General features: G+C 40.7%; 1 protein-coding gene across 5 annotated transcripts in view; it reads left to right on the forward strand.

Annotated features, from left to right (window-relative positions):
* drp2 (dystrophin related protein 2) overlaps nucleotides 1-25,074 on the forward strand; it is a 140,451-nt gene extending 115,377 nt beyond the window's left edge. For 2 of the 5 annotated variants that reach the window (XM_019278409.2, XM_027280261.1), the window contains 12 exons: nucleotides 2,311-2,396; nucleotides 4,469-4,626; nucleotides 6,804-6,970; nucleotides 7,811-7,922; nucleotides 8,717-8,853; nucleotides 10,594-10,659; nucleotides 15,928-15,993; nucleotides 18,704-18,850; nucleotides 20,993-21,245; nucleotides 23,007-23,124; nucleotides 23,244-23,330; nucleotides 23,741-25,074. In XM_019278409.2, the coding sequence (XP_019133954.1) occupies nucleotides 2,311-2,396; nucleotides 4,469-4,626; nucleotides 6,804-6,970; nucleotides 7,811-7,922; nucleotides 8,717-8,853; nucleotides 10,594-10,659; nucleotides 15,928-15,993; nucleotides 18,704-18,850; nucleotides 20,993-21,245; nucleotides 23,007-23,124; nucleotides 23,244-23,330; nucleotides 23,741-23,760 (1,417 nt within the window). In that variant the 3' untranslated portion in view covers nucleotides 23,761-25,074. Of the gene's footprint in view, nucleotides 1-2,310; nucleotides 2,397-4,468; nucleotides 4,627-6,803; nucleotides 6,971-7,810; nucleotides 7,923-8,716; nucleotides 8,854-10,593; nucleotides 10,660-15,927; nucleotides 15,994-16,138; nucleotides 16,700-18,703; nucleotides 18,851-20,992; nucleotides 21,246-23,006; nucleotides 23,125-23,243; nucleotides 23,331-23,740 lie in introns of those variants that run through there. The other 3 variants (XM_027280264.1, XM_027280266.1, XM_027280269.1) reach the window with 3 other exon arrangements.
* Nucleotides 25,075-25,099: the final 25 nt, after the last annotated feature.

Raw genomic sequence — 25,099 nt, forward strand, 5'->3', positions numbered from 1 at the left:
GTTTTTTAAACAACTGAGCTTTCATTTACCAATGCTTATCATGTGCGCCTCTTTACGTCTAATATTCATTTGTCATTTAGTTCACATTTGATCGCCACCAATTCCTGAAAAAAAAAAGTCCAAGTTTACCTTCAGAGATGATTGACTTTCTTATTGGCTCACAGCTAATTTGTACTGCCACAAAGATAAAAGTATATTGTTAAGACGTCATCCAAAATGTCACTGATGACTGCTTAAATGGCAAACTTACCATGTTACACATAAATGTCCATTTACAGGTCTTGGGGAGAACTGCTGCAAAGGTGAAAAATGTTGCATAACACCTCGTCTAAAAATCCTTAGGTGTGAAAAGACGTGAGCTTACCAAACCATTTGCAGCATTACACACTACACAACACACCCAGCATCTCCAGTTAATCTGTGGGCAGTCAAGTTGCATTGTGGGTAGTATAGGCACCAGGTTTTGACAAGGAAAAATAATGTGTGAAATAAAATTATGCAGCATTGTTTGCTTTGAAATTACATACTCATCCCTGTCATGTAATGCTCATAAAGTTTCGTATTATAGTAACACTTGAGAAGATTTTGTATAGGTGCCTCTAAACAAGGTTCAAATAGTAGTATGTATAGAACATACTCATATACCTCCTCTGTATCAGCCTTTTTTTACTTTTTTTTAGCATAGAAAATAAAGGAGCTGAAGGTAAATACACATCATATATAAACACAAAGACTCACTATGTATGATGAAAAACTATTTTAACTTTTCCTTACAGTCCTCATCTGTCTGCAGATTGATGTAATTTGTTCAATGGCTATTTGTAAGAGGCCAAAACTCCAATAACAATGTCCAGGCAGAGGGCCAATCATCCCCACTGAGACACAGCAGAAACAAATCCTCTTTCACGCAAACATTCACCACATTCTTGCTCCTGTTTGACTATTTTGTCTCCAAAGAGAAAACACCGAGCACAGACACAGAAATACAGGAATAACCCCATGAGTGCTGTAAATCCGGGCCATAGCTCTTAACTACTCGCTGCTAATGAGAGACAATCAGAAGCTTTACCCTCTGCATAAATTTCAGTAATTGCTTTTTGTTTTCCAATAAATAGCAGCGGTGAATCTGTACGAGGTTTGTGTCCGTTTTAATGTGTGCGTTTATTTGTGTTTGTGAAAGTGCATAACAGAGTATTACATCAGCATACGTGTGTGTGTGTGTATGTGAGAGACCTCCAGAGGCGTGTCACACTAGCATGGTGTGCAAGAGTGACATGTCCCCTGAGGAGCAGCGCTGGGGTGCATTGAAGATGGTGTGCGAGTGTATGCAAATGGTGCTGACTGACAGTCGTCCCCTTGTGCTCTCCTCTGGACCAGTTCCAGCTCTAAATCTAATTGGATGCTCCCCTTATCGCATCTCATGTTTCTCGATGGGACTAATTTCCTCAACCTGACTCTAATTTTCTCGACCTGACTCTAATGTTCTGGCCTGATCAGATCGGACATATCAGCACCCCTATTTTGTTTTCTAAAGCTCTGGAAATTTAACTCACTCTTTGATTCTATTTTATACTTCATTGATCTGACATTCTCTAATCAAAGTGATTTTCTTGATTTCCCAGTTAACGATTCAAATGTTAATTTGATAAGCCTGTGGTTTCTGCCAATGATGCGCAGCTCGGCACTAAATTCTTCCCGGCTGTGTTGGCACCGCTCCTGTGAAATCTCAGCGTGAACAGTGACGGTGTGTTTGCCTTTCTAATCCAGTCTTTTCACAGTAGCTTCTCCACATCCTCCTTTTTTTATTTCAAGCACAAAGGAAAGTTAATGTGACACTTTAAGGCTCAGGTCAAGGCACAACAGTGTCCATCTCACTGGCCTTGCTCCTGGCCAGTGATCGGTCTATATATTCAGCTAAAGACAAATGCTGGATATGTGTGTGTAATGGATGTGTGTGATCTTAAGTGTGTATTCATGTATTCAGCAGTATACATGGTGTTGGTAAGTGACACTGTGGTGTATGTGAGTATTATTGCTCTTCTAGGCATAAACTCATGGAACCTTCATCAAGTCCCTGCAGTGCCTTTACTTACTCTGGATGAGCTCTAATCAGTTTCACACTGTTGAGTGACCTGTACTGTTCTGCTTTGACCCAAGTAACTCCTCCACACTTTTTTTCCTCCCAGCAAGGCTCAGCCAATGTATGAATATATTACCACAACACAATGCACAATGATTTGAAATAATTCACCGTTCAAAAATTCTAACCTTACACGTCTTTTTTTGTTTTGTTCTCCTTCTTTTTTCTAGTGCTCGAAATGGCAAAATGCGAGTTCTCAGCTTCAAGATGGGATTGGTGAGCTTGTGCAATGCAGACGTCCAAGAGAAGTACAAATGTGAGTCTGATGCTCGCTCATGTGCCTAATGCATCTCCTCAACTGCAAACAATGAGCCAAAACAAAACGGCCCTGATTGCCAGTATTACATAAAGACATCCACTTAGCCTAATGGAGGAAATGACTCTGCTACCATAATGGAGAAAGCTTCCTTTACTTCAACAAAGTACACCGGGGGCCTTTAAAAGGATTGCTTTCCAAAGACACCATTCATGCACATGCTTTTTCTATGGCTCTCACTCTCATTTTTCTGAAGTCAACTACCAAAGAGCTAAGTCGCCCCCTTTCTCCGTTTTTGATTATAAATCATGTTGTAATATTTCATTATTTGTGCCGTTCAGGCTGTTTTTACTGTTCTATTGTATCCCCAGTTTACAAGTCATGCAGTAAATATAGGTAAAATACAGAGTGAGCATTTGAACTGCTGATAGTTGGACCTGGAACAGCTTGTAGTTGATACAGGATCTGAGACAACATGGCCAAACTCATGCCAGGATTATTCATGCTTGGCACACCATCTGTGTCAGCTCCTAAAGACTGAGAGTCAACAGATTTGCCTTCGATTCAGTAGTCCCTGAGGTGAACCAGACCTCTTTTTCTGGGTTCAGGTAGACATGTGGTGGCCTTAACAGTTTATCATTTCTCTGACTAGACCCGTCTTTGCCAACTCCAGACATCACTGGAATCATATTTGCAAATAAATCTAAAGCATTTGCATCAACCTGCTTTGAGATACAGATGGTGGCTGTTTATTCCATCATCACCAGTTTTTTGGCTTGTGATCAAAAAAGGAATTTGCTTATCATTACTTACCATTCATTTTCCAACAACATGTTTTAATTACTTAACTTTATGGTTATACTAATTTCTGACTTTTCTTACATCTTAAGTATTGCTTTTATTTAACATCTGCCTCTACACATGCACAATTTTGCTGACATCAACATCTATTGCTTTCATACCTAATTTGCCAAATGCACCACTTATACTGTTATACTGGCAGCTATTTGAAAACTTTGTTAGTCCTCGAAAATTGTCCACCTGAATAACTTTCTGATTATGACTTTACACTAACGACAAGTGGTATTTAGTGAAAACTTGTCGAAAACTTCATAAACAAACTTAGTAATGGGTGTTCTGATAGTTTGTGTCTTGTGCCACTCCTGGAATCCCATTATCTCACTTCAGGGTTTGCAGCGTTTCAGGCTGCATGTTTCTAGATGTAATAGCTCCATTTATTGTGCTTGTGTCTCCATAAAACGTGTGCAAACCTCATCTCTATCAAACAGCTCAATGTGAACATTTAAAATGTCAAACACTTCAGCTCTGGTTATGGGAGCTATATAGAGGAGGCTGTTTAACATGCAGGTGTTATGCAGTGTCCCTGTGGGCTTGAATAAGTACAGAGAGAGGGGAATACATGGGATGCTTTTACTAGCATTGTGTAGCACCTTCACACGGCTGTCAACATTCATCTCCTCAGTGACAAGCACAGTCCCAACAAGCTCGGTTAAAGGCCTCATTCATAGCCTGACAAGATTCCACTTATGCAGCTCTTTCATCTCCCGAAGCAGACCAGTCAGGCCACTAATACGGATTCTGTCTCACTTCTGTCACTGAAGTGAGTTTTATTCCACAAAATAGCTTTGCTAAACCTGTTGCCAGGGTCTTGCCTCACTGTTGAAAAATAGATGAAAAGCACACATGTGGCTGTTTTATTGACAAACTCAGAATACAGGTTTTATATTTATTCCAAAGTTATACTGTTGTGCAACACTTTCTAAATTGTGAATGCTTGCCCTTTGAAATTTACATTTTGATTACATTTATTTTAATTTACATCCTCTCGGTCCACAAATCAAATTTACATTTTGAGAACATGAACATAAATACAAATGCTTAAATCAGCAGATGTAGTTGGGGAAGAAAAATGCATATGATGATAATACACATGCTGCTAGATGTTTCTCATGCATACAAATGCAGTGCACTGTTAATGCTGGTACACTCTGGTGTATAATCAGTAACTGCATAATTAATACATGAAGTTATACATTTTCTGGTGGTTGCAGACTTATTCCGTCAGGTGTCCGGTCCTGGAGGTTTGACAGACCAGCGTCACCTCAGCCTGCTGCTCCATGAAGCCATCCAGATCCCCCGCCAGTTGGGTGAAGTTGCTGCTTTTGGGGGCAGCAATGTGGAGCCTAGTGTCCGCAGTTGCTTCCGTGTGGTGAGGACAGAGGCACCGCCATGCACGTCACACCTAAACATAATCATATGTAGGCAGTGTACTTCATTTGACCACATAAACATTGTTTAGGCATTGATGTGATTTCATTTCAGTCACAAGATTCAACTACTGCAGCTGAGAAGTGCGCATGCTGAAAATACAAGAGTTCTAAGTAGATCTTGAAAACTTTTACAGAATAGTGATATAATCTATTCATTACTGGAAAATAATGAGTGGTTGCCATATAATCTGAATAATCCATGGCAAATACAGAAACAGAATTTTAATGTCAGACACTTGAAATGAATGGTAAAATCAAGCTGCATGCTTTCCATCAAAAGGCATGTATGAAAAAATTATGTCAGGCCAGGAAGCTGCCAGCTTTGTGAATTCCATTGTGTTTCATTGGCATCAGCACAGTTGGACTTTCCTTCAGAGGAAGATGTTAAATGCACCATCTCAGGAAGTGGACAAGTTCCAATTATTCTATCTCTCTAAAGAAGCCCCAACTGCACCACACATGCTGTTGCCTTACAAACATTAAATCACATTAATATTGCATTGCATTGCTTTTAATGCCCATAAAATAGAGTCACTGGTAGATAATGCATGATGTTACTAACCATACATTGACAGTGAAATCAAGGGCATTTAAATGGGAACGCCTATAGAATTTGATCTATTAGAATATTGATATGATGAAGCAAGGTCCAGTAGAGCATAGAGCAATAACTAAAGAGGCCACATGTTAAAAGCATGACCCAACTTGTCTTTCCCTCCTTTGCTTGTTCTGAATGTGTCTGGACTACATTTGGAGCACGTTGCAGAAACCTCATCTTGTGACGTTCAATTCAGGACACCGGATTATTAGGGAGTTGTCAGGAGCAGGCACGGCTTTTTTGGAAGGTGGCCTATGCAAAGCCTTTTAATTCCCTCATTTTTGAGGCAGATCCTAATTATACACACTCTATTCTGGTCCGTACTTGCTGTATCAGCTACGGCTGCTTAAAATCAATTCCTTTCTCCATTTGCTCCATGTCAGGGCATTTAGTTGAAGATGAAATATCCATGTAATGCGAATTGGGGGGGGGGGGGTGACCCATTTGCCTGTTTATCGCTTGGCTCGGAAACGAGTGACATCATTTCGTGGAGCTGTGGGTACAGCATTTGCTGCCACCTCACATAGACATTGACTTTTAGACTGCTGGCAGAGGAGCAGATGGATCGACTTCGGGCAGAGGATATGCAGAGCAAGGAAGTTGCACAATGATTTTGCTGAAAGTGTCAGTCTGTGCGCAGGTTATTGGGTCAAATTCCAGTGGTGAAATAACTCATCATTTAATAAATATTTGTCGACTTTGTGAGAAGTGTTATTTGTTTGATTCAAAAACACATGCCGTTTAGTGGATATATGGTGCCAAAAGTAGAGTTTTGATGCATGACTAAATGTTTATCACTCTACTTTTTCCAATGATGTTTAAGCATGCCATCTGCTCAGCTTTCTGCTTTGAGATGCGGCAGCGTGCTCAGCATAGTCAGTGCCAGTTCCAGGTGTTCAGCAAGCGCTGCTATTTGACCTCCCACATGGAGCAAAGCTGGCTACTCTACTACCAGAGAGGAGCTCCTACATCCCTGAGAGACTCAGTACCTCTGTGCACCACAGAGCAAGCGTGCACACACACACACACACACACACAGACATTTATTATGCTACTTTGCTTGAGCGGTAGAGGAAGCCCCAGGGAAATCAACCTCTTAATGCATCTCTGATGCAGACTTAATGAGAATTTAGCACATCACGGATTTTCAGCGCTCTGCGACTCATTCTTTTATTAGGTTGATTTCCTTTTTATCCCACTTTCTGGAATTCTCAGAAAGGCGAGTCTACAAACACACACAGACACACAGTTTACGTCTGCTGTGTTTTAGCTTTATAATTGTTCAAGTAGTTACATAAAAGTAAAAGATATCCCACAGTGTATTACATCTTCTTTCACCCTTCTTTTTTTATTCTCTTTGATTCCTTTTTTCCCAAAAATAGCTCACAGCTGGACCACCTTTAGAAAAGGAAGCACACCTTCTCCTCTTATTATTTTATGTACCTACCCTGCTGTTGGTCTATATTTGGATTGTTTACACTCTTCTGCACTTATTTTACCCCTTCCACCTTTATCCAGGCCCTAGGGAAACCTGCAATTGAGGTGTCTCACTTCCTGGAGTGGATGAGCTTGGAGCCTCAGTCAATGGTTTGGCTGCCTGTCCTTCACCGCGTGACTGCTGCAGAGTCGACCAAGCACCAGGCCAAATGTTACGTGTGCAAACAGTGTCCCATCAAGGGTTTCAGGTAGGCATGCCACTAAAGGTAAAAAGATGATCACAGCTATTCACATAAAAAAAAACAAATGTACTGTAGTATAAAAGAAAACATTGTAAAGGAGGAACATATGCACACGCACAAACCAAACACGCATGGTAAATGTAATTGTATTGATTTACTTGTGGGCATATTTTTAAAGTCAAAAGGATAAACAAAGAAATCAATTTTAATATTGGCAGCAGGGGTTTTCTGCTTCCATCATGTAACAATCACTGGTCACTAGATTACGCCTTGTTGGAGATGCTGTAACTATGATACAATGAATAATAATAATAAGAGAAGCAGCCTCACACTCCAATAATGATATTTATTCACTGAGGCAAGCTTTAAACGTGGTGCTTGAAGGTCCCTGTCTGAAAATTTTCCTCAAAAATATGAATATATTTGTGTTATGTGCAGATTCTTATATATTATTATTCATCGTCATAAGAGCTGGCACAGAAAATAATTTGTGTATGTTTGCAAACCTTACATATGTTTTAATATTCAATACAGTATTCAAATTTTGATTTCACTATTTATCTGAAAGTATACAATATCACAGTTGTCACAATACATTATTTAATACTTTGGTAATAAGAACTAATAATGACAGTTTTCATGTGCAGGTGGTTGTAATGGAGCGTATCCGTGTCTGGAGCAGAGGGATGTGTGGGGGGAAAAAAGCATGCATTTAGACAAGCATATAAATTCAGACACACAGACACACTCTACCCCTTTATTCAACACACACACACACTTCCCTCGACTCAGCCAAGTTCTCTCGCAAACATCAGTTCAGCCTCTGCGTTGTATTGATCTTGACAGGTATCGGAGTCTGAAGCAGTTCAATGTGGACATCTGCCAGACATGTTTTCTAACTGGCCGTACTACCAAGGGAAAGAAGCTGCACTACCCCATCATGGAGTACTACACCCCAGTAAGACAAACATTATCAATTGCTTTAAACGCATACAAAAAATTCAAGGCTCCAGGGACGAATAAAACTCCAGAAAAACTGCTATCTCTTTATTCCTGCTAGCAGACATAGATCAGCCTCCTCTCTGCTGTAAGATTATCATCTTTAAGTGTATACTGCTACATATGATTACACTGTCTCATCCAGATATATAGTACGAAGAGACTGAGTACCACTCAGCAATAACACCCTCTCTGGCTCACATAGTGTACACATTAAGTGCTATTTGGAGCACACATTGTGGACTAAACCCCAATAAAAAAAGGAGTCTTAAGCGACTGCGTGCAAAGTCTCCAAAATCAAGTTAATTCCTAAGGAGTAGCTGTAGCACTGTAGCTGGAGTATACTGAAATGGTGCCAGATTTAATCTCTAATCAATTCTGAGCTGTAAAATATGGCAAAAGGCCATTCGTACAATGATTTTTTTTTTCTCCACTGGACAATATTTTATATTAGCAACAGTTTTTCGCAGTAGTGAGGCAGGCACCCAGATTTCTCCTATGATACAGAGAGCAGGAAATGGAGAGGCGGAGAGAATTCAAAGCAGTGTAAATGAAGAGGAAGCAGAGAGAGCAGCAGAAGCTGAATGAGAAAGCAGATGGAGGAATAAGTTAGTCGTCTAAAGTTAAAATCTAAGACATATTTCAGATGATTTTGGAGAAAGCAACATTTTCAGGAGTCCCTAGGCGGTATTATTTGTCTGTTACCCACCCATCTCCCTCTTCTCACCGCTCTTCTCTTAAATCACACTCCAGACGACCTCGGGAGAGAAGATGAGGGACTTTGCCAAGACTCTGAAGAATAAGTTCAGGTCAAAGCAATACTTCACCAAGCACCCTCAGAGAGGTTACCTGCCGGTGCAGTCTGTGCTGGAAGCTGAGAGCTCGGAGACGTGAGTCACACACGTAAACACTCTCTAACGTTTCTCTGCCTCTGCTTTTCGTCATCCTCGTATTACTTTGTCTCACTTTCACCCTCACTGTTACAGGCTAATTATCATGCTCCAACAATTTTGGGCCCTCTGACTTGTTGTGATTGGTGTTCAGAATTAACATAATGCCTGTGATCTCAGTCTGGATCAGATGTACTTGAGTAGATGCACATGAGTGAATCTCACCCAAAGGGAAAAACATGAGTGATGAAACTAAAATCCATGAGATCATCAAGAAGCATAGCTGAAGGCTCTGACAGTTCCCATGAAGATTTAGCATGATTGTGGGTTCATGTTTTGTCTGATTGTGTCACTGTTAAGGTTACGTTTTATAACCTCAAACATTACATGAGCTAATCCTTCCATCCACTGGCACAGAGCAGAGCTGAGACTTCAGTGGTGGAAGCCAAATAGACACAAGTATCAAAAGTAAAAACACAGAGTATGTAGAATGATCTCTCATTATTATAGTAATTCATTATTGAGATGCCACGGGTTATAGGAAACACAGTGGGTCAATGGTTAGCACTGTTGCCTCACAGTATGAAGGTCCTGGGTTCTTATTGTCTTATTTTCATGTTCTCCCCTTGTTTTGTGTGGGTTTCCTCCGGGTGCTCTGGTTTCCCCTGCCATCAAAAAGTGTGTATGTTAGGTTAATTCTCCTGTGAGTGCCCTTGACTAAGGCACTGGCTCACAACTGAAGTTGCCCCCCTGGGTACTGCACAGTCAGGCGGCCCACCTCTCCTAACTCTACTGAGGATAGGTCAAATGAAGAGAATGTATCTAAGGGACTTAAAATAAGGGATATAAGAAAACAACATGTCTGCAACATAAAATTGTGGGGTTTTTTTTCAAGGGGTTGCTTTCTCCTAAAGAAATGTTTGATAATTTTACCTCTACATGACTAAAACCTCTTAAAAACAACAATCTAATTAAAGAATCTGAGTGAGAAGAAGGGTGTAGACATGTAATTTAAATTACCTGTGCTGATCGCTGTCTCTCACTGGATGGACAGGGTGTGGTTGTTGCTTAGTCTTACTTTGTCATATAGCAGCATATATAAATATACATACCTAGGAAATATAGAAAACAAGATTCATTTCTAGTATAGCCCATGCTTCAGTTGTATTTAATGTATAAATGCAGTAGTTTTCCCTGCATACATCATTTCGCATATAATGTCTCCTCCCCTAGGGGTTGAAAAATACTTTTCCATAAGAATTTCACGCTCAGTCCATGATTTGCATTAACCTGATGACCTGCCACTGCATACTCAAGATTCTTGGTGTAAATAGCTGACTCATATTCCGCCTTATTAAAAGGCTGTATGTTCCACATCCTGATCTACTCATAACTCATGCAACCTGTAATGAAGGATCATGAGTAACTAATGCCTGGCTATAAAACATCAGAAGCCAAAAGTGTTGTATTTGTTATTCTTTAAGGTTATTACGTGTTTTGTGTGTACAAACTTAATCTGCAAAGTAGATAGTAACTAAAGCTCTGAAATAAATGTAGTTGAAGTAATTAAATGTTCCTGGTTACTTCTCTCTTGTTTGCACCCTAACAAGAAAGTTTTCCTTCTTCTGGATTGTAATTGTGATTTAAGTTTAGATTTGTCTTTCCTGTAACCACACAGACACACTTGCAGAGTATTAAAAATGTCTTGAGTGAGGTATTGACGTTGGCTTCTGTTCCCAGGCCGTGCTCATCGCCCAGGCTGCCCCACGCTGACACACACAGCAGGATTGAACATTATGCCAGCAGGTACGTGTCTCACTGTGCTGTGCTATACATCAAATCATTACAACAAATCTCTCCCTCTCTCACTTGCTCTCCATTGCTCCCTCACCCTTTAGTTTTTGCCTTGATTGAAGTATTGATCTGACTGTGTTGTGAACTGTACTCCAGCCAGGGTAGAGACTGTACTGCCTAGTGGTTTCCTTCACCTACACTATCCACACAAACACATGTAGAGCAGTTTGTGTGTGTGTGTGTGTGTGTGAGGAGGTCACTGGGGTTCAGCGTGCCTAGCGGCTTGTCACTTGCTAGGGCAGTGAGCCCACTGGTCACCTGGGAGCTGTTGGTCTGGATTAGTGTCCGTCTGACAGGTTATAAACACGGCACAGCACTAGACTCCCACACTCCTGGCAGCTCTGCCCACAGTGCTGCAGAGCTGGACACACACATGCACATTTACACTGAGCCTGCAGTGTGTGCGTATGTATGTGTGTGTGTGTGCCATTGTGTGTTACTTCCCTGAGGCTCTTACGCACAACTGCCAAACAGAGGGAACACACACCAACGAGGCACAATTGTCCTCTTTACCCCTCTTATCTCTCTCTTTCCCTTTCTCCTGTTTTCTGCTTGCCTTTTCTTTTCATTTTATCCTTATCTCTGATCCCTCTTTTCTATTGTCCACCACCCACCCTCTTTTCCTTCTTCTCACTCCCCCTCGCTTTCTTCTAGCCCTTTCTTCTTCTCCAAACTTGAATATGTTCTCTGTTACAACCTCCTACGTTAACTCATTTTACTAATTGCAGTAGAACTGGCTTCAAATGGCTCTTGATTCATGTTGGTCAATCAGAAAAATCTTAACCAGCGTAATACTTTAGCTGCTAACAGCTTTCACCAAAATAAAGGACAAGACAGAAATGGAAACATAAATACTCAATAACAGTTGTATTTTCATAATAACATGTCCTGAAATCTGAATGCTTATAACAGTTTAAAGTATTAGTCTAGTAGTATTGGTTATATTCTGTTCTTTTGTTATTTTATTATTCCACTTTGTGACTTTTCCAGCCCATTTCACTCTCAGCCTCAAGCCCAGTATCTGCTAGTGAAGATGTAAATCTTTAAAAACATAAATATATGCCGTCATTATTCCCTAAAACAGCTGGGCACAGTCACTTTTAGCAGATGTTGCTCAAACCAAAGTGTTTTTGTGTTGGGGACTATTTCCAGACACTGCTGGCGAGTCATTTTGGCAGGAGGATTTTGTATGACGGATTAATTCTAAACACACTACAGCACCCATATTCATCATAATGAAACATGTCACCTCATAGCTCATTGATGTGCTTTTAATAGTTTTGGACAACAATGGAGCTCTATGGCTCAGAGACATGTAAAAGCTGCATCAGGCTTTTCTAGACAACACTTATTATAGGATCAGCTCAGTGTTGACAGTAAGAAATGTATAGAATATCACCCGATTTATCCTTTAAAACTATGTATAAAAGATGTACAGTACATTCAATATATTCATTCAATCATTCATATATAAATTCATGTATACACCAATTATGGATGGAGTTACAGATAAAACACTAAAATGTCTTTATTTATTTACAACCACATTACAGTGTATTCCAGTCTGTAATCAACCATTTACTGAGTGTTTATTATATAATATAGATAATAATATTGGCCTATTGCAGACACATTGGTCTCGTAATGGTCTTGACGTAAATGTTATCTTAAATTCACAGATATGAAAATTGTTTCGGTTATATAATGCAGAAAGAAGTGCTTGTGGCACTATGTTGGTGTCACTGCAAAGTTTATGCAGAGCACAGCGAACTGTGATTTACATTACTCTGGCAAGCAGCGCAGAGTAAGAGAGAAGAATCATCTCTCGGGAATGTTAACTAGATTAGTTGATGATGTATATACTAAATTACTGAATATCTTAAAGAATAATTAAATATTATTTCATAAAGTTATTTGTTATGGATGCATCCTTTAGGTGCGTTCGCACTGACATATATTGGAGCACAATCCACACAGTAAAGGTGTATTTGCATTCCAGCTCAAAAATTCACGATACCGATAATATCTGTAACCTATTCATTTTTTACCTCTATAATTGACATCAGTCTCAAAAATCCCACATAAGTCGGGCTTTAGTTTTCATATACTGTTAATAAATACTCAGTTGAAGATGCAGTATAGCCTTGTGCTGTATATTGCCACACATGGTACAAGAATACAAGGATAGTGCATACAGAGGAACAGTAATTCTTATTTTTAAATTTCACTTTTCAGTCCCTAGATGATTATTTGATTGCTGCGGAGCTCAGAAGGTTAAATTATTTCTAATTAGAGGTATTTTGCATTCAGTGTGAGTTTTTGAGGTCCTTATTAGCTGTGTTAAATTTGCTACTGGGCATGTCACTAATCACAGGGTTGGCGGTTCGGCCCCTGGTTCTTTATGCCAGCTTGTGGTGCCAATGCCTGGCATAGTAGTCTGGCAAAAAGATAAGAGGCTGAGCAAGATGAGAGGCATTATTTTTATTATTAAAACACAATTACTGTGTGTATTACTTTGTCCAGCGTGCCATAAACACATTATAAATGATAAAATGAATTATCAGCATCTGCAGATTTAGACACAATTGAAATGATCTGAGCATTGTCGTAATAGCAGTAGACAGTCCTTATTATGGGAATGTTAAGTATTCTTACTATTCTGTTCTCTTAAGTATCTGTACTCAGGCAGCATGCAGAATTGACTTCAGTCGTCTTTTCGCTTTTGCCTTTTTTATTCACACTTCTCTACCTGCCAGTTAATGTAGGATATAAAGGGAGAAATCACATCTCTTATTTGAATTTATTCCTCATGCTAATTGTAACTCACTGCTCACTTTGAACACTAATGGCAAGTCAAGCCAATATCAAAATACTGCATGTTATCGCTGGCAGGTCTGTCTGAAATTCTTCCCCTTGTGATGACATATTAGACAGGTGTGTGTAAGAGACTTTGTGTATGCGTCTGTGTCAAAGTGCCCTTCAGCCAGTGAGGGGTGTATATGTGTTAATCCATGGCAATAATATAGTCTCCAGTCATCTGAAGGCAGATAAAGTATTTGATGTTTGGGGTTAGGAGAGTCAAATTCGTAGGTATGTCAAACACAGAGGCAGCCTCTGTCTCTTCCTCCCACTTGCTCTCTCTGTGTCTCCCACCCTTCCCCCCATATCGATGCAGGAGTATAGTTCATTCCTTTCATCATCAGCTCTGCTTCAACATCCTATAGAGAATAGATGAGAAGGTGATAATAAAAGCCTTTTGAGAGCTCTGTTAGGATTTCTTACCCTCTCTCTGTCTCCCATTTCTCATTTCCTCTCATATCTATTTACATTCATACAGGAATGTTAACACGCATGTATGCACGAGACACGCACACCCACCCGCACTACCATTTTCTATTACTCTCCGCCCTTTCCTTTTTCATTTGCTGTTGTCTCTGACTGAGGCTCCACGTTTGTGGAGGCCTTCTGATGAATAGTGTCGCAGAATGAATTACGAGCGGTCAGGTTCACGGGCTGACCCTCCTGTAACAGGACCTGGATAAATCCTAAATTTCTCAGTGTTAAGGTCTCATTGGACACTGGAGAGAAATAGGATGTAATGTGAATGTCCCTGACAGCCTCTACATCACTCACCCCTCCTCCTCACGTCCCTCACTCTTTTAGCTGACGACATTCTGCGAAAGATGATGCAGCATGGGATATTTCGTGGGTTTTTACTGCAGTGTGGATTTAAGATTAGCTTTCATGTGGCACATACGTATGCATGTATGTGGGCAGCCACAAGGCTTCTTGCACATTTGCATCTGTGGGTTGGTGCTCTGTGCTGGATAATTACCTTACTTGAAGGAGAGATCCTCCTTTTGATCATCTAACAGTGTTATATATCATTGATGTGTGACGTTCAGTGGACTGCATTTTCACTCAAACTCTGTACAAATTAGATCGTGTCTTCAATACATTTCCTCTTCACGTGTGTCAGAGAAAGGGTAACCTTGTGCATTCAGGTGTAAGCTATACAAGTGAAGGCAAAGGCAAACAATGCAGAGCTATGGTCACATCACAAGGTTTCTACATGGTGGAAAATGATGATCTGGTCACACAAACACATACAAAAAGAAAACATTACTAATAATTGTAAACAAAGTTTTTTTCTGGGACTAAGTGTATTAAAATTAGTGGATGCGCCCAAATAACTGAGTAAGATGCCAACACTAATAAAGAAAAGTAGTTCCGCACAAAACAGTGTAAGAGGCTCTGCTAAATAATTAAAAAACATGGGAGTAGTTTATCTGAGTGTATTAGGCATAGCACACACTTTAATATGAATTAGCCAAAATATGCATGTAATATGCAGCATAATATTTTATATTCTTGCCATTGAAGGTCTAAATGTTGTATCTATCCAATTTCTCTTGCTTTTTATTAATTAAATGGGCTGAATTGATCCATAGTACTTTACAATTTGCCTCCCGTTCTCATACACAGACACACGGCAGCAAGTGTTCAGATGCAAGAAGATACTGGCCTAAATACTGGGAGCAATTAGGGTTTAGAGTCTTTGCTCAAGAATATAATTTTTTTTTTATACGCTCATTTTTATGTTATGATGTGATTTTAGCTGTGATTTTGTCGTTACTTATATCATTAAACCTGTATAACTCAGTTGTATAACCATGTTTCCGTCCTGCAGCATTTTCTATCTGTTACAGTGGTGAAACAGAGCTTACAGAGCACCGTGCACAGCGCGGCGGTCCACAAACATTCAGCAGGACATAATGCAGAACCAGAAGCGCTGTCCTTGGTCCTGAAAAATCCACACAGCAGCTCACACACACAGTTGCTGTCTATGATGCTAGGCCGCAGCACATTTCTGAAAGGCTGTTTTATTGCCTGCATGCTGGTAGACAGTATTTTATCAAAATTTCATCCTCCCTCCTCGTAGACATGTTTATAGCTTGTACTCTGTGGTAAGATGATTTCCTGCCACTCTGCAGTCTAGATGTTTGTGGACAGCATGCTGTTATGTTTCGGTCCACAGCTAAAAAGCCACAGGTCTTATTCAGACTGTTTAAATGATAAACTGTTTGTTTTACCTTGTGTTTGAAGAAGCTTATTTTCCTAGTCCGTCATGATATCAACATGTTGCTTTTTCTCTGTCTCGTGTGTGTTTGCGTCACGTCATGTTGTCCTTTGTTCGTGTTTGTGTATACACATCTATAGATTGGCAGAAATGGAGAGCCAGAATTGTTCGTTCTTCACAGATAGCCTGTCTCCTGATGAAAGTCTGTGAGTATGCTGCCGCCCCCATATGAAGGACTCCCTCTCATTACAACCACAGCCTTTCACAGGGATTATGTGTGTGTGTTTTGTGTACACACTCTTTCCGCTTGGTACCTTCATTGTTCTTGTTTGTGTGTCTGTGTGCGCTCAGGCTTCTGCATGTACGTGTGACTGTTTGGAAAAAAATGTGGGTAATTGTAAAAATAATCATCCATACGGTTCTCCTTCATCATGCACATGCCTGCTGTGATTGAAGTCTTTGCCTGTGGGTAGACAAACACAAAGCCCTGCTGACGAGAGAGAAGCGCGCGTGTGTGTGTGTGTGTGTGTGTGTGTTTGTAGAGGCTGGCTGAGTGGCGGGGCAGTGGCGAGGTTAGAGCAGTGAGAGAAATGAGGCTTGTTTGATGTAAATGAGACAGCCAATAAGGTGAGTCCTCATTGTGGAAAGCTGAGTAAGTGCCAGGTGGACGGCGTGGTTAGGGTTGTTTGAGATCATGTTTTTATGTGTGTCTATGTCTTATTTTGTTGACATCTATGTGGGCTGTGGACCATTTCCTCCTTCTCTGAGATGTTTTTTTTCTTTCTTTTTCTTTTTTATCACACTTTAAAGTCAAGTTTGCATGCCCAGCAGCTCTATGCAAAGTGTTGTCTTGTCTTTAAGGGCTTCAGATGTGTGTCATTGGGTGTGTATTGTAAAGCGTGATCATTATTTCTTTTCAGACTTGTTTTTGTGTGTGTGCCCTGAGATAAGGTTGTGATTGACACACACATTACAAGATAGTTTTTAGACTTTGACAAGACTACACTACTTTTCAAGCAGCGCAACACTTTTTACTACTGACACATGTGCTTCTAAAGCCTGCTCCCAGTGTCTTTGTTACCATGTGCATGTATCTGGAGTTGAAGTTGCTTGGATGGAGCTTTGTCACAAAAATGTGTGTCTATCAGTGCATGTACAGAATGTATTTGCATCTGTGTCTGTCTATAATTCTGTGCCCGAGAGTGTGTTTGTATGCATGACACTTCACGTCTAAGCTTTATGTGTAGTGCTGCTGTTTTCTGCTCTTGTGGCCTTGTATCTTGTTGTGCAAACCCGTCCTTCTGTCTGTCAGTGCCTCTCTGTTTTTCCTGCTGCATGGCTCTATACATGCCGCTGTGCTATCTGTGCCTCCAGCTGGTGTTTGGCTGGTATGACATTGTTTCTTGTCCTGAACCATGCCGCCTGTTTGTGCAGCCTTCACGCAGCAGCTGTATGCATTGTTCTGAGTCCACTATTGCTGCTTATTGCCAGGTGATGAGATGGACATAAAAAAAATTGAACCTTTAAATGCATAGGACAACAGATACCAAAAATAATCAAATCAATTTTATTTGTATAGCCCAAAGTCACAAAGTACATTTGCCTCGGAGGGCTTTCGATCTGTACAGGGAGTAACACCCTCTGTCCTTACATCCTCGGTTCGAGTGAGAAAAAAACTTGCCCACAAAAAACCCTTTAATAGGAAAAAAAGGTGGAAGAAACCTCAGGAAGAGCCACAGAGGAGGGATCCCTCTCCCAGGAGGGGCAGACGTGCAATGTCACATGTACAGAACAAATCAACACAAACATATTGTACAATTACAATGACTGATAAAATGACAATGAGTCCTGATCCTTGTCAGAATCAGTGTTTTTTTGTTAATAATACATATATATACGTTCATCATTTTTTCAAATTCCTACCAACATTTATGCACCTTATAACATTACTAAACATGCAAAAATCTATCTATATATATATATATATATATATATATATATAATATCGATATAGATAATATATAACTGCAGTTATGTCGGCAAGCTGTAAGCTGGTGAAAAAGTCGGTTAATTAGAATGGCAGAAACCACCTATGGACCCACTAATGGAGAATCAGGATTAAAAACTTAATTCCGTTAATAAAATATAAGAGGTAAATAAAAATGCTTAATGGGATTAAATTAACATGATTTTTTAGGAACGTCTGTAATATGGAATGCTGAAATATTTTCTCAGTTCATTGTTGACCCATCAATGTATCTAAGAGTTTAGTGGGACATCGTAAATAACAGATCTAACAGAAGAAGTGGCATGCTACAGCTAAAGTGGATCTGGCGTAGACAAAACCAGTCTGCTTGAACTTGGCCCAGAAATACCTCTGTGATGTATAATTTGGCGTTACAATGCAAAGCTTCTAACATGCTTTTAACTTTGGCTCAATAAAGTAGTTTGCGTTGTAGCTCAAAGCATTATCACAACTTATAAATAGACAAACAGGTGTCTTTCCATTAAAATAATTCATTCACAGATGCATTTGTTGTTTTTACAGCCGCGCGTCTACAGTTATCGATCTGCACATTAAGTTTTCTGTTCCGTTGTCAATAAAGCTTTTATTATTTGGCAAATATATGAGGATCCACCTTCTATATTTAATAAATGTGAGTGTGTTTTAATGGTGTGTTAAGCCAAGTTTATTGCAGAACATTTAATATTTGGACTCTAAACCTGGCACAGTGTCCCATCCCATTCTGTCCAGTCTTGTTTGGTTGCGTCTCGTCCCGTAATACGTTTCCTCGCCCTGCTTGCTTTGCCTCGCTTTGGCCTCTTTGCTGCCCCATGCCGTCCTTGGCTCTGCTTTGTGCTGCTGGTGGCTGTGTGCTGGTGGCTCAGTGTGCTGTCTCCTGTGTGGGGGATCAGGGATGAAGATCAGTACCTCCTGCGTCACTCCAGCCCAGCCCTGGACCATGACTCACCCTGCGGACAGCACATGCTGCTGGCCCACCTGGAGCACCAGGACAAGGAGCAGCTCCAATGCACCCTGGCCCGCCTGGAGAATGAGAACAGGTCTGTCTGTATCCAGGAAAAACAATGTGTTGTAGGACATAATACAATCAGCCTGGAGCTAGGTGATCATTACTGTATGCTTGTGTTCGCACACAATAAATCCTTTTGAACCACTTCTGATTGATTGCACATATTGTTGCAAATCAACAGAATACTCCATCACATCCATAGAATCATTGAGAACTGTGTTGAATTTCATTTGGTTGTAGATATGAATGCGGTTTAGATTAAGGGTTGGGATAAGGCATGCAGCAACATAAAAGTTTGGTTTAGGGGTGATTTCCATCAGTTAAAGCTCCCCAGAAGTATAATAACACAAATATGTGTGTGTTTATCTAGAAGCATTATACTCTATTCAGTTCTTTCTGCTGCTATTTGCAGACAGAACTGAGAGTAAACACTTTCACACTCCAAATCCTCTATACAGCCATAAGTAAATAAGAAATGTTATTTTGCATGTATATCTGATAGTAAAGCCTGTAAATAATGTGGGAATAACATGGAAAGATTTGACAGGTTTTTGGTGTCCTGCAGAAGGGACAGAATGGTGTGATACAACTGTAAAGCATCTCTGCCGCACGTTAGTTCAGACATTAATTCGTTAGTCTGAATGTATTGTCTCCTAATAGCTAAGAGGCCCAGGTATTTTCCATAAATGAAAGAAAATTCGTTTCTCATAACCTCTTAATTGGTTACCAGAGGCAAATTTTATGCGAATGATTCATATGAGTCATTTTCTGTTCTGTCTTCAGTTCGGTTGTGACCTTTTTCACGCACACAGCGACATGGAGCTACACACACACACACACACACACACACACACACACACACTTATGCCCTTTGGGTGCCTGAAACCTTGACCGAGTTTAGTTTTTCTACAAAGTATGCCTCCTGTTATGACACTGCAGTGCGCTGTGTCTGTTGTCCTTATTTATGACTATACTTGCTGCTGTTGCTTGCTTTATATCCTCTGCTGTGGCTCTCACGTGGCTCATACCTGAACAATAAATCAGTATCAGAATCAAACAACTTTAACCTACATTGTCTTTTTGGGTCCTCTGTAACAGCGTAAAATCTATACTTACTTAACATTGTTTTATCAGCTTCATACTTCATAACTTATAAATGTGGTTTTTAATGTTTGATTTAGAAGATTCAGAAGTCTGCTGCAGAAAATTATGCATTACTTCAGTCTTAGGCCTCAAAATGCCCAAGCTGTAAAATATGGTGAAATGCAATAGATTTTCATCTGCTCTATACCTGTGATTGATTTTGACAGCACATTTAATGCAGTGCTACCATTCCCAAATATGTTTTTTAGATTTATTTTATTGCTTTGAGTTTGTTCACAAGAGGTCTAACAGGGAGTTTGAGCTTCTCTATGGTGAAGTGTTCAAAAATGTCTCTAGCAGTAAACAAAGATAATGTAAATCTGTATCTGCGTACCCCATATAACTTAATATTTCTTGATTTGGTGTTATGGAAATTCCTGTATTTTGATACTTTTCATAAAAGTCCAGTTTGAGTCAAAGGCAAAGGTTACCAGTTCAATACTTTTCTACATATTTGGTTTTAACAAGTAAAAAAACAAACAAAGCGTATCTGTGGAACAATGAAGTAAAGCCAAGGTCGACATAACACTGAGGTCGAGCCACTGGATTGGTAATTGCTTATGATGACTCTGTAATATGTGCAGTTTGTGTTTATCCCAAACTGAAGGTTATTACTAATTCAGCTCTTAAATAGACCAGCATGATTTTCCAGCACCAAAATAAATTAAAACACCTTTAGTAATGCTTCACAGCACAGCGCACAGTCACTTAATGGCCTTAGCGTCACACACGTAAAAGATAGAAGACACTGATTTATTGCAGCTTATATTCACAGTGAAGATGATTGCTCTCCACATGACAAGATATCAACAATACATTAGCCCCATGCTGCACTGCTTTTATGTGTTAGTATTTTCACGTGTGGTTAAATGATTATACTTTTATAACTCACAAACGTTACATTATTATGTGTAGACACAGTCCTGTTTATGTCAGAGAGAAGCTGGATGTCGCTTGTGTGTACATGTTTTCTATGCTGCACCAACCTGTGGGCCTGACTCTCCATCTGTCCTCAACTGTGGGTCCTCAGGGTGCTGCAGGGAGAGTACAGAAGGCTCAAGTGGAAGCACGAGGAGGCAGCGTCCGTTCCCATGTTGACTGAGGCTGGAGAGGGCGGTCCGGGATCCCCTACAGCAGAAGGGCAGCAGGACGAGGAGCTCCTGGCCGAGGCACGGGTTCTCCGGCAACACAAGACGCGCCTTGAGACCCGTATGCAGATCCTGGAGGACCACAACAAACAGCTGGAGTCCCAGCTGCGCAGGCTCAGGGAGCTTCTGCTACAGGTACTCTGTGAGAGGCTTGATGATGGGGTGCCATGAGCAGTGGTGAAAATATATTTACCAAAACACTGTACTTGAGCCACTTGCAATTATGTTCAGGGAGGGAGTACTTTTTACTCCATTGCATTTATTTGCCAGCTCTAGCCACTAGTTTATAAATTCACATTTTACTTACAAAATATGTGATCATCCTCTAAATTATGATGATTTGAGTAATCTGTTATTGCTTTATAATTCTCCTCTCTCAACCAAATGCACTGGTAGTAGCACAGACGACAACGGAAACTCTTTCTAGAGGACACTAAAAAGTGATGAACAAGACTTGGACGCATGCCCTGGTTTGTGACTCAGAGTTATTGAAGTTGGGTCCCTGTATCATCACTTTATGTTCCTCTTCTGACTTTCCTTCATTGTGTGCATACGCTGAAAGTGACTGGGGCACACAACTTGCAAGACTTTGCAGAGCAAAGTGTAATTCTATCAATCATTTTGAAGATTTCTGAGCAGACTTGGGGTTAAGATATTAACCTTAACTATCCATGTTAGCGTTGTTGACTGATCAAATCATATAGGCATTATTAGATAAGAAATACCCCAAGCTATAGGCTGCAGTAGGCCAAGCACTGTAACTGTAATGTGAACTTTGAATAAAGGGCACGGGCAGACACGCTCAAGTTCAGTGGTAGCAGGTATATCAGGTAGAACAGTACCTCACATGCATACTTAAAGTACAGAAAAGGTACATGTAAAAAAGCAAAATAACAACTACTCTGAAAATGTATATGATATTGTGATATTGTATTATTTGATGGAAATACCAGTAGTGGTATCACAAAAAAGTACAATATAGAAAGAGTTAAGAAAGAGGATAAGCCTTAAGACACTCTGGGCAGAGTATAAAGGGATTTAGTGCAGTCTCAAGGAAAGGTGTGAGAAAGAGATGGAGAGGAGAGTGGGAGCTGACATACACAGTTACTGGGTTACTATAATAAGAATGTGTAAATTGTCAGCAGTGGGAGTACAGATGCAAATTTCTCACGCAGGTCACAGAATAAAGGGAAAAGTGCAAAGGGAGTAAAAACAGGGCAATGACTGAGAAAGAGGGACAGAACGCTTCTTCTTGAGGTCAAAGACTGGGAAATTGAGAGTGAACAGAAAACAAGAGTGGAGAGAGGAGGAGAGGTACACATTCTTTGTATATGAAAAAAAATGCCATTCACTTCTTTTTCTCCGAGGACCAATATCAGTTTCATTTCCTCAAAAAATAGAATCAGTAAAATCTGCCTTTTGTGGTCTGTGAAAGTATATGTATGAATTCGATCCCATCTCTGCAGACACACCAGCTTCACTACAATGGCTGAACTTACTCACCTCTTGAGAATTGCTACAGTGCTGGCTGCTAAAAACAATACTGTACAAGAAAAGGCAGGTTGTATTTATGTGGTATTTGGAAATATCCTCAAGTTATGTGTTTTGTGCATCTCCAATGCTGCTGCGTGCAGTGCAATTCATTCTCTTTTTATCTGTCTATCAAAGCACAAATCTCAGTAACCTGATGGTTTTGTGTAACAGCTGTCGGGTGAAATTGGCTTTTTTTAATGATAAATGATTCTGCTCAGAGATGCCATTCAAGGACTGCTGGCTGAGTGCCATTAACTATCACATTCATTACTAAGTGAAAGGCCGAATGACTCTGTAGCCTGAACCATGATGGATATGAGCAATTATTTAGAGTGAATGATAATCAGTCTTTCCTGAAAACAGCCCAAAGATGATTCAGAGGCCAACGGATCAGAACCGTCAACCCTGTCTTCTCCTGTGTCTGGCGGGGGTCACCACGGGGAGCCGGCCAGCAGAGAGACTACTGACACTGAAGCAGCAGGTCAGCATCGTGCAACCGGGCTCAGATGTGGGCTTGACACATGCACGCACATTGAATAAGAAATCATGCATCTTCCCTTCTTATCTCACCCTTAACCATTCATTGTGTGTATGACACAGGAGATGATATGGAGCATGAACAGGATACAGTGCTGCAACTCCAGGAGGTCATCGAGCAGCTGAGAAACGTCTTCCCTTCTGAACCAGGTGAGTTTGCCTCGGCTTCACGGATTATAGCAGCCATAGCACCCCATGCTTCAGAGACACACTCTTCTCCTCCATCACCCGCGGGAGAGTGAGAGATGGAGAGGAAAGCAAATATGTACTGCTGTGGGTCGATAGTCGGGGGGGGAGGAACAGAGAGATTAAATGGCAGGGAGGAGGAGTAAGATAAAGAGACAGTAGCACACAGAGAGAAAGAGCGCGTCAGTGTCACACACTTTGCAAACTGTCCCATCACATTTAAAACGCAATTTGCTAGGCAGTCCAAAGCCTGTAACTTGAACAAAGAAAGGGATTATCGTAATTATAGCCTTCTAACCAAGAACATTTAGTCAGTCTTGTCTGTGTGTTCCTACAGTCCTAAAAGCTTTCCTTTTTTTATTTCCTAATTTCAGGCACCACCTCACACATCTAACCCCGAGTGGGCCTGGAGGAGCAAAGAGAAAGCCTGAAAGGAAGCCTGATGGCAGAGGGAGGAGCTCCAGAAGGCTGAGGTCAGGCCACAATACACCAGGCCCTGTGATGACTGCAGCAGCTATGATACCCCAGAGCTAACCCTCTACTGGAACTCTGTGCACTAAAAGCCTTTTTCATGCAAACTGCTCAAGGCTCCCGCTGATGTCCTGATGTTTGGCCAGGCTGTGCTTTATAACTTCAGTGTCACAGCCTGACACAGTGTTAACGAGCCAAAGGAAACTAATGTTAGCAGCAGGTCAGGGAGAGACTAAAGTAAAAAGGAAAATGCCCAGCCAAGACACTGTGCTTACCAGTATCTGTGTAGTCGTTCGGGGTGTGAAGCTTTATATCAGTCCACAGCACAAATTGGACTTTCCATGAAAAGAATTTTAAAAAAAATGCAAAAAGGAATAAGAAGAATATCCCCTTGTTTTGTCAGAATGCCTGTGTCTTCAGTGTCTGTGGGTATTTTTTTCTCCTTGAATGTGTTATCATGTCGTTTTTATTTTTTGAAGAGACGTACTGCGTTAAAGCTTGCTAGTGTAAACTAGATCAGGGCTGGGCTGACTGCATTTCATGTGGCTGCGTGGTGCAGACTGTCAGTGAGTTGACAGCACCCACAACAAGCTTATTTACTTTGTGAGAATGACACATCATCAGTTAAATCCATGATTTATTTAAGACAGCCAAAGTGCCCGCTAGCACAGCGCCTCTGTATGCACACTGTGTTCCTCTAATCCTCTCAAACTGCTTGTCACTCTCATTGCTCGCCTCTACTAAGCGAGCCCTTTATGCTCATACGGACCCACTTGCGCTCACCATACGTGCACACGCACTTGTATGCTGCTAAGTCCATACTCTTTATTGACAATGCACCCTTCACTCATTGTGCACAAATTCACAAACGGCTCTCTGCATGATCAATAACATGTACTGTGCTGCATCACTAAAAAAAAGAAAAGAAAAGAAAAAAGACTTCCATAAAAAAAATTGAGATATATTTCATCTCTTTAGCTCGGGGGATCCAGACAAGCTCTCAGTTTTGAGCCAATTTGTTTTGTGACTGGAATTGGGTTTTGTTGAGGAAATGTCTGCCGATAAATATCAGCATGCAGACGTCCGCTCTGGAATTTTGGAGTGTACTCCTGCTGTGCGCACAGAAAGAGAAGGAAGCAGCTCCAGGCAATAGTGCTGCCAGGCCAAAGCCCTCTCTCTCTTTCTCCCTTTTTCTGCAAGGCCAATTCCAGACACTACAGGGGGGGGACAAAGCATGCCACCATAACACGGTCCTGCACTGA

The sequence above is a fragment of the Larimichthys crocea genome, chromosome I (genome assembly GCF_000972845.2).
Source record: "Larimichthys crocea isolate SSNF chromosome I, L_crocea_2.0, whole genome shotgun sequence".
Classification (NCBI taxonomy): domain Eukaryota; kingdom Metazoa; phylum Chordata; class Actinopteri; family Sciaenidae; genus Larimichthys; species Larimichthys crocea.